Genomic DNA, 13,432 nt, shown 5'->3' on the forward strand with positions numbered 1-13,432 from the left:
CCCCACCCCAAACTGGCAATTCCAGCTACTGTTTTGGTACTTGGATGATATTAGAGGAGGGGAAAGGAGCAGCAGATTTTCTTGGGATGCTCTCGGTTCACCCAGGCCCCAATTTGTCCTTTGGATCTGTTCCAAGGCCCCAGGAATCCTTGAAACAGGGATCTCTTTCTCTCTGGACTTCTAGGAGGGAGGCAGACAAGGCCCCAGGGACAGCCGGCTCCACTCCCCTCGCCCCCTTTAGATCCACGTTTCGATTTGTTTCTTCCCAGAAGGAACTAAGGTCAAGAGGAGAATTATGAAGGGGCCAGAGAGCAGGGGGGTATCAGAATAAGAATAAAGGCCACAATTAAAACACAAACATCACCTTTATTAGAAGTGAAAACAGACATACTTTTTTTTTTTACAAGACTCCTTTCCTTTTTGCCGGGCTCCCCCCAGTTCAGGGAGGCGGGGTGCAGGACCTGGAGATCAGGTGGGCAGCGGTAAGGCTGACACACTGTCTCTGGGGGCCTGCATACTTGAGAAAGACAGCAGCCCGGCTTGGGGAGGACCCCGAAGAGCTGCCAGGGCCATACAGAGTTTGATGGGGTCCAGCTCCGCCTTGATGCAAGAATGCAAGGTTTAGGGAAAGGAGAGATGTGGATGAGTGGACTGCGGTGTGTGTGCTTCCCTGAGGCCCTGGATGGCTAGGCTAGTGCCCTGTCCTGGCCCTTTCCCCTTCTGCCCAGGAAGGATCTCCAAGCGCTCTCCCATCTCAACATATCTCTAAAGATCTCTAAGAACATGGCAAAGGAGCAGTACCTGTAAAGGGCCAGTGCACGGGTCTCTCTGACTTCGTGCAGCAGCACACACTGGGCCAGGGCTAAGGCTGCGGCAGACCGATGCGGCTCCCAGCTCGCAGCCTCCAGGACAGAGAGCTCCAAGAAATAGGTGGCCAAGAGCGCAACCTGAGAGAGGGCTAGGACTGGGGGGGAGGGGGGGGGGCAGCTGCCCAGGCCGCCACGCCCCGCCACGCCCCGAGCTCCCTGCTTACCCTGGGCTGGCTCCCGGTCGAGGCGACCAGCAGGCCCAGGCAGAGCAGGGGACCCAGGTAGTAGAGCTGGAAGTTCAGGAGGCTTGGAAGGCGCCTCTCAGCGCAGAGCAACACGACAGGTGAGAAGTAGCCTGCGCCCAGGAGGCACAGGAGAGCTGGCTGTGCCAGGGTTGGAGAGATGGAGTGGTGGGGCAGGGTGGTGGCCATCCTTGTCTGCGCCCCGCCCACCCGGGGGCAGCTACTCTCCTCCACCTTGCACGCCATGAAGAGGCAGGTGACCCCTAGCAGCTGCAGGCAGCACAGCCCCACGGGTGCCACGTGCAAGTATGAGTCCAGCAGGTGCAGGGCCAGATAGATCGTCCCAGTCCAGGCCTAAGTATTCCTGGGGAGGGGAAGGAGGGGCGAGCCCTAAGGTGGGCCTCGGGGGCAGATCCACTCAGACTTCCCCCCCACCCCCTGCTACCTACGTGCACCTGCACCAGACAGTCCACCACGAGGACACGCATCTCCGCAATCACCTCCACAGGCAAGTCCACCTTGGGGAGCTCCTGACCTGCCTGGGGTGGGGGCTGTGGGGAGAGTTTGCCTCGAGGCCGAAGCACTTGGGCAAACCGCAGAAAGGCAGAAACGAAGTGAAGGCCAGCCTGGCTCGGTTTCTCCTAATGGCCAGGCCTCTGGATAAGAAGAGCTGGCTAGGATGCTTATTTTACCATCCGGAGGTGGTTTGAGCTCCTTGGAAGAGAGTCTGGCTTTCGTCTCTTTCTATTGTCAGGGCTTAGTACACAGTAGACGCATAATAAATGCTAATTGGCTAAAAATACTTCCGTGTGGCTTTGGCCCAAACACCGAGTTACTTTGGGAGGCGCCAGTAAGTGGGCTGACCCCAACTCCATCGAATTGGAAGCTTCCAGCCCGCCTGCTGGAATCGAACCAGAGCTGGGGAGCCTGTTTTCACCTAGCCCAGGGACACCAATGAAGGTGCTGAACCCCGGCCAATCAGCGCAGCCGCTGAGGCGTGCGGCCCCACCTCCCCTCCCCCCGCGGACCAGAAGGTTGTAGCCAATCGGGGCAAGCATCGAGCCCACTCAGCTCCCCGCCCCCCTCCCTCCTCCCCCGCCTCACCATGACTCTGAGGAAGAGATCTCTCGTATACTCTCGCTCCCCATCCAGCCCCAGCGCGGCCAGTGCCCCGGCCAGCCCCGGGGTCGGCCAGGGCTGCTCTGGCCTCTCGGAAAGGCCTACGGAGGAAGGACAAGATGGGGACGCGGCTCACTCCGAAGACGGGCCAGCCCGTCCTCGAGCTGTCGGCCTCGGGCTCCTACCGGCAGGCGCTGGCCCCGAGAGGGCAGCGGCTACAGGCTTGTCTAGGGGCGTTGATTTGACGGGACTCTGAAAGGAAAGGGAAGCTCCAAGGTCAGCGCATCCTGAGAAGGGAAGTGGTCCCCGGATGGAAAGGAAAGGAACGGCGCAGTTGCTCCCCGGGAGCGGGGCTCACCGACATTTTCCCAGACTCTGAGACGCAGCGCAGGGGGGAATGGGGAGGGGCTCTGGCCTGGAGCTGGTACTGGGTGCGGGGACGGGTCTCTTTCTACGTTTTAGCTCGCCCCCTTCAAAATTCCCGGCAATTTAGGCCATTGGTCCCAGTGCAATCCGCCCCGCCCCAATTGGCCGTCTACAGCAACGACTCTGATTGGTCACCGCGGGAGGACTCACGTAATCCGTAAGGAAGGCTTGGCCGTGATTGGCTCCTCTCTAGAACGCTGTGCTGATTGGTCGCGCCAGGCCAGCTGGTTTTCCGGCGGAGTCTTTGCTACTTGCTTCCAGTGTAACTAAAGTGGATGCCGGGCTCGTTCGTTTTCTTCTAATGGCCAGACCTCTGGATAAGAAGAGCTAGCCAGAGTTTTTGTTTAGCTAGAAAATAGGATTTCACTTTATCCTCCCATTTCTGGGTAGTTGAAGAAACTGAGACAGACAGAATAAATGACTTGACTGGATTTGAACTGTCTCTCCGCTGCCCCCTAGCCAGATTCCATGGCCTTCCACCGGGTGGAAAGACGTAGAGGAGAGTGTGAAGGGCTCCCCCCACTCACTTCTGACCCGTGCTTTCTGCCCTCCGACGTCACTGCGATCGCTTTGGGCCTCAGATTCCTCATCTGTAATAAGGAGGTTTCCATAGGGTTGGGGCGAAACTAGTAGATGTCGGTCAAGGCAGAGCCCCTCTGCTCAGAGCCGGCGCTCGCGGGGCAAATGCAGAGAAGCGTGTGCCCATTCTCTCCACTCCCGGTGGATGGCTTTAGCTCTCCCATTGACTATTTCAGTGGCTCTCCTCATGCCAATCCCCATAAGCCTTCCTCCATTCCTTTATCGGCGGCTGATGCCCTCCCTGCCTCGTTTTTATCCCTTCCACATGCACAAGTCTCCCTTCCTCGAGGCTCGAGGGCTACTCCAGGACAGACCAGTCCATTTTTTTCTGTCTCCTCAGCACAGGGCTTGGCACACAGCAGGAGCTTAATAAGTGCTGGTTAAGGAGTGTTTTTTAGGAGGCTAACCGTTAGTGTTCACGGCTGGGTCTTCATCTCTTCCCCCATCCCAGCCTTAAGGCTTCTTTCTCCCCTCCCAAGAAGGGGGCGCTGTTATTTTCAGAAACAAGTGGTTCAGTGGTCAAGAGCATGGAGCCTGGAGTCAAGGAGACCCATGTTCAAACCCAGCCTCGGTTACTTCCTGGCTGTGTCATCTTGGGCAAGTCACTCCTATAGCCTGACAAAAGGAACTAGTGGGCCCACCCACCAGAGAAAGAAATGGCAGAGCCCTCCAGTGTCCCTGCCAGGAAAAGCCACCTCACAGACAGCTCGAAAAGAATCAGGCCTGACTGCATTGTAGCATTTTGGAGGTTTTCTAGGTGAGCCGTAGAGGAAACAGGCCGAGCGGCCAAGTGTGCTTTGCTAGGGTCAGCGTCCAGACTGGCGAGCCTTCCCCCGCCACCAGCCTCCACACCCAGCACAGCTGCAGCCTGGTGGCCTTTGGATCTGGAAAGGGCCCCCCAGAACCTCATTTCTGCAAGGGAGGCCCCTGAAGCAACTCCTCTAAGGGGGGACTTGTCCAAGGTCACCACCTCATTCAGTCATCTTCCATCCTTCAGGATCCCACTTGGGGTTTTCTTGGCAAAGAGGCCGGAGGACTCTGCCATATCCTCCTCCAACTTATTTCTCAGATGAGGAAACTGAGGCCAATGGGGTGAAATGACCTGTCCAGGGTCACGCAGCTAGTGTCCCAGGCCACATTTGACCTCAGGCAGTTGGGTCTTCCTGGCTTCAGGCCCAGCTCTCTCTCTGTGGCACCCCCTGCTGCCCCCAGGCTCCACTCCTGGAGTCCTAGTGTGTCGGGAAGGGGAAGAGCGGGGGGGGGGGGGGGGGGGGGGCAGGGGGTGCTCACAGCCCTGGGGACAAAGGCCAGCACCTTTGGGGAGGGAGCTGGGGGGGGCGTCCTCCTACAGAGAAGCCTCAGGACAGGGAGACCCAGTTCACTAGAAACAGTCCAACACTGATCTTGGGGTACTAAGCAAAGGGGTGCAAAGTGTTCAGTTCTCTCAGGAGGAAAGCTAACACGCTGATAAGAGGCCAAGAGATCTGGACAGGCTAGAATGTGGGCCAAAATCAAATAGGGCGACATCCAGCAGAGAAATGTCAAAGCCCTACTTGGGCTCAAAACATCGACTTCCTAGGTATGGGTTGGGGGAGGCGCTGGTTAGACAGCAATTCATCTGAAGAAGATCCAGGGGTCTGAGTGGATGGCAAACAATGTGATTCAACAATGATGCCGATGCTGAGCTCAAGAAAGCCCACAGGACTGATCTCATTTGTCTAGGCAGGTGCTGTTGGAGTGGGGGCTTGGAGTCAGAAGACAAGAGCTCCAAATCTGGGCTCTGACCAGTTCTAGCTGGCCACCCTGGAGCAAAATCACTTTACCAGCTGATGGGGCAGTGGAGGGTATGCTGGGCCTGGAGTTAGGAAGATCCGAGTTCAAATGGGGGGTCTCCAGAACTGTTGAGATGTATGCTCGACTTCTCTGAAATCCTCTGGCTTGGCCTCCCGTGTCAGCCACTTCCTGGCCCCACACTTCACCCCCAGCCAAACTGGCCTTCCTGGGCCTGGGGCCCTCCTTGCCATCTCCTGGGCCTGGCATGGGCTTTGCTTTTGGGGAGGGTTCAGACACAACTGCAGCATCACCTCCCCCGCAGGACCCTCTCCGTGCTGCGCCGGCTGACCTCGGGAGCCGCAGACCAGAACCATCCGCACTTGTGTGTCTGACGTCACGCCTTCCCGGCACAGATCCTGGAGCGAGCGGCCTTGCATTATTCCCTCCCAGGGCCAGCCCCGAGTCGCCCCTCGAGGCCCCCCAAGTCTCTTCTCCTCAGCCAGTCTGGCTGCCGCTGCCCCGAAGCGCCAGGCTCAGGCTACGGAGTCCCAACCTGTGTCCCGGGGGTTCGAGGAGGGCCGGCTGGCTGGGGGCCCCTCGTGGGCAGAGACCAAACCAAGCTCAATTTGTCTGAAATGTTTTAATGGTCAGTACCGTACAAAGTCGAGAAAGAATAGCTAAGATGATTTACAGAAACACACACACACAAAACCATCCCCACACGACCCCTTTGCCATCCCTGGCTTCCCCCAGCCCCCTCCCTTGCATCATGAGGAAAAAAATAACCCCCAAACTGAAAACCTCCCACCCCCCACCCCCAAAGGAGGAAGCCAGGAGGGACCCTCGTGTCCCATTGCACTGTTTCCTGTGAGCTGCAGCAGCCTCCAGGGTGGGGGGTGGGGGTGTCCCTGGGGGGGCAGGAGCCCTTCGCATCCCTAACATATATACATATATATGTATGTATATGCAGACACACACACGCACACAGACGCGCACACGCACACACACAAAGGGGACCCAAGCCCAGATCCTGCATCTGCTGTGAGGAGCCACCACTTGGTCCTCCCTGCTTCCAATCCAGAAATGAGCAAGGATGGCGGCAGACGGGTCAGGGGAGACTCCAACATCCCCCTGAGGCCTGCAGGTCCTCTTCCCACCCCACAGACTGGACAGGAGACATCCGGGGCAGGGCAGGGGGGAGGTGCAGTACCCAAACCCTCAGGACTTCGGGGCTAAGTGCTTGGGTTTCGGCAGAGCCCAGCCGTGGGGGCCCGTGGCAGGCTCTCTGGGCCCTCCCCCCATCTTAAGGCTCTTCTGGTACCCCATGGGCAACAGGCCTCACGAGATGTAGAAAGGGAAATGGGGTCACCTCAGGCAGATGGCCTGGACCGAGAACTTTGACCTAACAGCCCCGTGACTCCTTTCTGAAAGCCCCAAGGAGCCGGGAGCCTGAACACTGTTGTGTTAAGGAATCTGTAACAGCTGGAACCCCCTGCCAGTCCCTGGGGACTGGGGAGTGGGGGTGGGGGGTGGAGCACGTGCCTGGCCTGGCCCAAAGCAGGAGCTCCACTTCCCAATGGCTCTGGTGTGGCCTGCCCACCCGCCCTCCTTTCCAAGGCCCTGACTTGGCCCTTCCAGCCCTCAAAGCTGGACTTGGGTGCAGCCACCTGGGCCCTGGGCTCCTGGCATAGCTGTGCCCTAAAGCCTCTGCTGGGGGCGGAGGGGGCTGACCCAGGAAGCCTGCCCTGGGGCACCCCGATCATCTGAAGCTCTGGCCCAGCCAGCAGCTTCAGGGGAGGCTGAGGAATAGGGATGGGGCAATGAACTGAGGATCAGAACTTGGCGGGGCCACGTACAAGCCCCAGGAGGGAGATGAAGATATTGAAAGAGGAGGGGAGAGGTGTGGCAAGACTCTAGCAGAGCCTTCATCAAACAGAAGCCAAGGTCCCCCGTGCCTCCGATCCCCGACGTTCCCTGGGCTTCCCCTTTCACTCCAGGGAGGAAGAGGCCATCACGTTAACCAGATAAGGCACTGGGACAGAGAGGGTCCCGAGTTCCCAGTGGGGTGGCCACAAGCCAAGGTGGCCAGGAGGCTGTGTCCGGGAGAGGGGAAAGGGCCAGGGAGCCAGAGCTGTCTCCCCTGCTTCCCTGTGCCCTCGGTAAGGCAGGTCCCCAAACCTCTGGCTCCTGCCCCAGGTGTGCTCTCCATCCCCAACAGGGGGGCTACTGCTCCGGGGGTACAGCTTTCAGCACATAGAGCCAGGCCTGCCCAAGCTAGGGCTTGCTCTCCTACCCTGTGTCTCCTTAGAGAGAAAGTGGTCTGCTCTCCTTCCGGGCAGCCTGGGCCCCCTGATGACCACCCCACTGGCTCTGTGGAGAGGAGAGGGGCAGAAGGCTCTTCCCCTTACTCTCAGCCAATCTCTTCCAGTGAGGAAGACACTGGGGACTGGGGTGGCGAAGGGAAGCCCCTACAATCCTGCCCTTATGCTACCCCAGGGAGTTTCTGAAATGCCAGAAGGCAAAAAGGGAGGCAGCCTGGAGGAGCTGCTCAGAGATGGCCTTAGCTGGGGGCCCCATCCTGGGCCACTACAGAGAGAGTGGCAGGGCATGAGCAGGCACCCCAACTCTAGGGGCATCTGGCTTTAAGGCTGCTCGGGTACAAAGACATTATTGCTTTAGTAGCTGCCTGCCCATCGCTGGCAAGAGGGGCCACTGCTGGGCATTCTCCTGACTCGAGCACAAGGTCTGAGGGCAGAGCCAGGGCACTGCTGGGGATCTGGAGCCAAGGGAGAGGGGCTGATGGCTGATTCAGTCCAGGGATAAAGCACCACAGCTCGCCCTAAGCCAGTAGAGGGAAAAGGGATCCCAGGTTCCTTCCGAGGACTGGCAAAGACATCCTTCGTGCCCAGTCAGAGACAAGGTTGGCCACATCTACCACCTGACCCTGGAGGAAACGGCTCAGGCCCAGGAGATCTGGGAACCCAGGAGCCTCCTGGTCAGGCAGGGATTAGGAGGGCTTCCTCTCTCCCCTTAGGGATGTCCAGGTCACAAGGCCAACAGGGAGCTGGCTTTCATTGAGTTCTAAGTACCTTGGGAGCAGGTGGGGGCTTGGGGCTGGGTTAAAAGGTCTCCCTGCACCTCTGCCCTCTCCCTACCTGAGCCCACCAGGGCCAGTCAGGGCTGGCAAGTGACCATCAGGCAGGAGAGATGAAGGAAGGATCAGATCCTTCAGAGGCAAGGTCAGGGAGGAGAAAAAAAGCATGTGGGTGAGGGTGGGGATGGGGCCACAGGCAGAGTAACCCAGAAAGGAGGTGCCTGTGGCCTCAGCAGCCATCCTGTCCATCCTGCCTGGGATCCGTTGAAATGGTCAAGTCACTCCCGGATGCTGGCTGAGTAGGAGAACTGGGGGAAGTGGGTGCGCTGGTCAGGCTCAAGAGATCCCATGCTGTCATCTGCAAAAAGGCAAGAGGAGCCTTCTGAGGGCGAGAAGGGAAGACTGTGGGCCAGCTGCGCCCCTGCTACGCCAACCCCTGGCTGGCTCGGGCCCCAGCCCCGCAAAGACTGTAAACTCAATGCCAGGGGCCTGCTTCCCAGGAAACACTGGGAGTTTGCTGCAGCCAATAAAGGAGAGACTTCCTGGAGGAGAAAAGGCGCGAGGGGCAGTGGCGCTAACCAAGGCTACCCCAACCCTCAAGGATCTAAAGGGAGGTGGGGCTCGGGTCAGCTACGGAGCCCAGGGCAGTGGCCATGGAACCCTGCTGGTTCGGCTGCTGGCAGGAAAGGGCTTTACTCACATCGGTCTGGGGGGGTGATGGTGATGGACTGTGCCGTGAATTCATCATCAAAGTACCGTGTGTCAATCTCCGACGTGACCTGGGGCTTAAATGGGGGTGGGAGCTGGGGAGAGTGGGAGAGAAGGGTCACCCAATGCCACTTGGGCCTGGGACCTGGGCCACAGAAAGGGTGGCCTGTTTGTCCCCACGGGGGGAGGCCTCCACCTCCACCCTGTCCCCAAGGATTCCTCCCCCGTGGTTCCTCAGGGAATCGGAGAACCAGAGTCAATTCTGGGACAGTCAAGTTAGTTGGGCCTTTGGACATCAGGCACAGAATCCCAGAGAGCAGAAGGAGTTTGCCCCAAACCTCCTAAGAGTCAGGAGGAGAGAGGGCATCAAAGACCGAACTCTATGGGAAATGGGAGGCAAAGGTGTCCTCCCAGGACATGTTGGGAAGGGAATGAGGTCCTCCACAGACGAGCTCTGCCTCCTGCCAAGGGCCAGGATGGAGCAGGAGTCCCTCAAGGCCTCTTTAGACCCTGTGTTTAGGGGGGCCCAGGACAGAGGGACACAGCTCTTACCTTCTTCTGTAAGACATCCTGCCAATTGATGGCCGAGAAGAAGCGGTGCTCCATGACTTCCTTGGCGTCCCTGGGCCCTCCACCCAGCCTGCAACGACAGACAGAGCCAATGCCAGGGGATTCCTGTCCCACGGCTGTTCCTCACTGCCTGTGCGCCCCTCCTTCTAGCTGCCCAGGGCTCGGGTTTGACACCTGTGCCTTCCACTCTCCCCCTCAGGCGGTCCTCAGCTCACCCTCAGCCACACAGAATGTCCAACCACCTGGGCCTCATGTCCTATCCATGCTCAGAAAGGAATCCTTCCCCTAACACACCCCGCAAACCTCTCCTTGGAAACCTCAGACGAGAGGGGAGCCCACCGCCCTTAAAGGCAGTCCCCAGGCCTCACCGCTGCTTGGGGTCCTTTTTCAGGAGCCCAGCCAGTAGAGATTTGGCCTCAGGGCTCAACGTGCGAGGGAAACGGATCTCCTCCATGAGAATCAGCTCGAAGAGGCGTTCGTGGTCCTGGTTGTAGAAGGGCAGCCGGCCGCACGTCATCTCGTACATGACTACGCCCAGCCCCCACCAGTCCACTGCCCGCCCATAGTCGTTGTCCTCCAGCACCTGGGGGGGACGGTGGAGAAGCAGCTACTTCAGGCTCCAGGGGCCCCTAACACAAGGGAGCCCCTGACCTGCAGGCCAAAACGAATCTGAAAATCTACCCCCTGCCCGCCCTATCACCGGGGCCCCTCCTGACCCACCCTGGATCCCGAGATACCTCAGGGGCCAGGTACTCTGGGGTGCCACAGAAGGTCTTCATGGTGGCCCCGTCAGAGATGCCCTCCTTGCAGAGGCCAAAGTCAGTGATCTTGATGTGCCCGTCTTTATCCAGCATGAGGTTCTCCAGCTGCAAGGAAGACGGGGCGTGAGCATGCCCTAGAAATGGCCCTGAGCAGCTGCCCCTGCCTGGAGACGCCACCTCCTCAGCATCACAGGATTCAGAACCAGAACGAGCTGTAGACCCCGCAGAGTCCGACCCTGGCACCGGCCCATGCGAAGACGGAGGCCCAGGCCAGGTCCAGGGCTGTGTGTCCTCTCCCTCCCTCACCCTGTGCTCAGTCCTTGAGCCAGACCTCTCCAGGTCCTGGGTGGGCAGAAGCTGGGTAAGGAGTCGCTGTCACCATCAAGCCAACTTTCATCTCATGTTGTCAGGTCTGCAGATCCCTTCGGTCTGATGCCACTGGGTCCCAGCAGCCCCACGGAGAGGCGCTGTCCTTGTCCCCCCTCTAAAGATGGCTCAAATGGGCCAGAGGGACGCCGGGAGGTTGGCCCAGAGTTACCCAGCTAGTGACTGTCGAGGGCAGGATTCTGCCGCCAAGGCTAGCGCTCTCTCCAGTGCCTCTGGCTGGGGGAGGCTGCAGGAGAGGAGGGACTGGGAGGGATGAGCAGCTGGTCCTGGGGGTCTCTGGCTGGGCCGCTCTCTCCAGCCCTCATCTAAGACATGGCAGGTTTGACCTTTTCCAACAATCCTTTACAGCTGTGACATTCTGTGCCTCCGAGACACGGTCGGTCGGTCTAGCACCAAGCTAACAAAAAGCCTGCCTTGGGTGCCCGGTCTAAGGGGGATGAGACCACATCTCCGCAGAGAGCTAAGCAGGCCCACCCATTCTACTCTTCCGGTTGCTGGCCACACTCATCTCCCCGCCACAGAGACCTCGTCCCAGGGTCACGGGGGCGTAGTCCAACCCCCTGGTTTGCCGGTGAAGGAACTTAAACCCAGAGAGCTTAAATACCTTGCCTTGGGTTCTCCAGCAGAGCTGGGATGGTCAGGTCACTCTTCAACTTAGAAATCATCAATGGCTCCCTATGGCCAACTGGGTCAAATTCAAACTCTTCTGTGGGCATTCCAAGCTTCCTAGGACTGGTGCCTCAGGCTTCCTGCACACTAACCCTCTGGCTGACCTGGACCAGCCTTCCCTCCCCTACAGTAAGTCCTGTGGCCAGGCTTTCCTTCTCATGTTTACAACCACGGGGACCGGGGCAAGTGCTCATCCAGCCTCTGCTTGAGGAGATAGCACCCACCACCCTCCACACTGGGGTGGCTCCCCCGCCATCCATCCCTTTAGACATGAGACAAGCATCCTGCATCACCAAAGTTGTCTCCAGCTCCTACAATGCTCTCTGAGGCCCTGAGCAAGGCCCGGGCTGGGAGCCAGTGACATTGTTTTTAAACCCTCCCCTTCCTTCTTAGAATCGATACCAAGTATTGGTTCCCAAGGCAGAAGAGTGGTGAGGGCCAGGTGAGGGGGGGGAGTGACTAGGACCTCCCATCCGTAGGCCTGATTCTGCATCCACTGAGCCTCCCAGCTGCCCCTCCAGTGCCTCTTCTGAGGCCACCCAAGATACCACCAGCTTTAGGCTTCCCTTTTACCCTCTGGAATTCCTCTCGCTCCCCTTCTAGGAAGCTGTCCCTGATTGCCCAGATCAGAGGACCTTCGCTGCTTCTTAGTAATGTGCTTGTGGGCATTCCTATTTCTAGGCTCAATTCAGCCAGTAGAAGTGAGGCCCATGGGAGCCCGGACAAAAGCTTTGTGAGCTCCCATGTCCTACTAGTGCTTGGGACACAGCAGGTACTGAGAGACTGCTGATTTGAGCTAGGGTTCAAATTCATTCTCTTGGGTCATGATAAGCAAGCCACTCAAGATCTTAGAGATCAGGACCCCAATCTGCAAAATGGAGACAGGCATGCCTGGAATGTGTGCCTGATGGCCTCGTCAGGGGGCTCAAACGAGAGCTTGGAGACACACTGCTTGGTAAACTTAACAAGACCCTACTCCCCACTGAGTTGCATTGCCCAGGCTAGATGGCTAACAAGTGGCAGAGGCAGGATTTGAACCCAAGTCTCTCTGATTCAAGTGGAGCCTCCTATTCTCTAGGCCACATGGCCTCATCGCTGGGGAAGTTCTCTCCAATGATGCAGACTGCCACCTATCCATCCATGCCAATAGTATTATTATTATTATACATTGGATTCATATTGTTAAATAGAAAATAACAACATTAGTAGGCTGACCGAGTTCTAATGTGGTTTCCATTTACGCAGAGGTTCTGTGCTGGGCTCTGGAGATGGACAGATTCAGGCATGCTCCAGGCTCCAACTTCTAAAGAGGGAGCCATAGCCCGGGGCGGAACCTCTGCCGGAAGGAAGGTCTGTGGAGGGAAGGTGCTGAGAAGCCAATGGGAGACAAGGCAGGGGGACGTATGCCCCGAGGCTGCCAGGCAGCCCGGGAGGGAGCTTACCTTGATGTCCCGATAGACCACATCCCGGGAGTGCAGGTACTCCAAGGCAGAGACAATCTCGGCCCCGTAGAACCGGGCTCTGTCCTCTGTGAAGACCCGCTCCCTCGACAGGTGGAAAAAGAGCTGGGGGGGCAGAAAGCAAGGCCGGCTGAGCGAGACGGCCAGAGGCCTAACCGGGGGCCCGGCCGGGCCCAGCCCGCCTGTGCACACGCACTCACCCACTTGCTGTCCCCAAAGCTAGCACTTCAGGGAAAGCAGCCACTGGGGCCACAGACACGAGCTGGCAGGGCTCCTGGGCATCCAGACAGTGGGCATTTGGGGAGGAGGTTAGGATGGAAAAGGGGAAGGAGAAGGGACCAATGCAGCTGAAACCCACAGGGAGAGCTTTGAGCCATCTGCAGGTGGTGCTAATTTCAGATTTCTGAAAATGCTTGTGACATGGCCTGATGTGATGTGTCCTCTCCCATTTCGTAGCCCATTCCTTCTGCATCTAGACCATCTCATAACTGCCAACAAGCCCACAAGGCTCCCTCACGCTTTCCTAAGGCAAAAGATGAGAGGTCAAGCTTCTCACGAGAGGTGCCACCACTCACCTCCCCGCCGTTGGCATATTCCATCACAAAACACAGGCGGTCATTGGTCTGAAAGGCGTACTTCAATGCCTAGAGAGGAGAGAGAAAGACATAAGCTTACTAACTTTATGACCCTGGATAAATGCCATGATGATGATCACCCTGGGTTTCCACTGGCATTCCCCACCTCCAAGGGATGCTCATTGTAAAGAAGGTGACCAGTCAACTGGACTGGAACCTCATCAATAGGGTGATTCCCACTAGGGGTGCAGCAAGAGAGG

At 58.1% G+C, this 13,432-nt stretch overlaps 2 protein-coding genes across 3 annotated transcripts in view; both read right to left on the bottom strand.

Annotated features, from left to right (window-relative positions):
- Positions 1-364: 364 nt before the first annotated feature.
- On the bottom strand, positions 365-8,282 carry CCNP (cyclin P). The gene is given in 11 exon segments (XM_056826212.1): positions 365-546; positions 549-600; positions 699-947; positions 1,034-1,405; positions 1,501-1,692; positions 2,156-2,301; positions 2,356-2,422; positions 2,529-2,621; positions 3,124-3,186; positions 3,876-4,059; positions 8,104-8,282. Coding segments are annotated over 11 exon segments (1,704 nt in total). The 3' UTR covers positions 365-439.
- The window catches only part of AKT2 (AKT serine/threonine kinase 2), a 43,492-nt gene continuing 35,633 nt past the window's right edge, over positions 5,574-13,432 (bottom strand). The window contains exons 8-15 of one of the 2 annotated variants that reach the window (XR_008911612.1): positions 13,173-13,241; positions 12,580-12,702; positions 10,058-10,186; positions 9,689-9,903; positions 9,303-9,390; positions 8,743-8,845; positions 6,616-8,400; positions 5,574-6,572 (exon numbers count right to left, since the gene is read on the bottom strand). Coding sequence is in view for 1 of the 2 variants with exons in the window: in XM_056796200.1 (XP_056652178.1) it covers positions 8,321-8,400; positions 8,743-8,845; positions 9,303-9,390; positions 9,689-9,903; positions 10,058-10,186; positions 12,580-12,702; positions 13,173-13,241 (807 nt within the window). In the remaining variant the exon portion in view is untranslated. Of the gene's footprint in view, positions 8,401-8,742; positions 8,846-9,302; positions 9,391-9,688; positions 9,904-10,057; positions 10,187-12,579; positions 12,703-13,172; positions 13,242-13,432 lie in introns of both variants that reach the window. The other variant, XM_056796200.1, reaches the window with a different exon arrangement.

This window comes from Monodelphis domestica, chromosome 4 (assembly GCF_027887165.1).
Source record: "Monodelphis domestica isolate mMonDom1 chromosome 4, mMonDom1.pri, whole genome shotgun sequence".
In the NCBI taxonomy this organism is placed as follows: Eukaryota; Metazoa; Chordata; class Mammalia; order Didelphimorphia; family Didelphidae; genus Monodelphis; species Monodelphis domestica.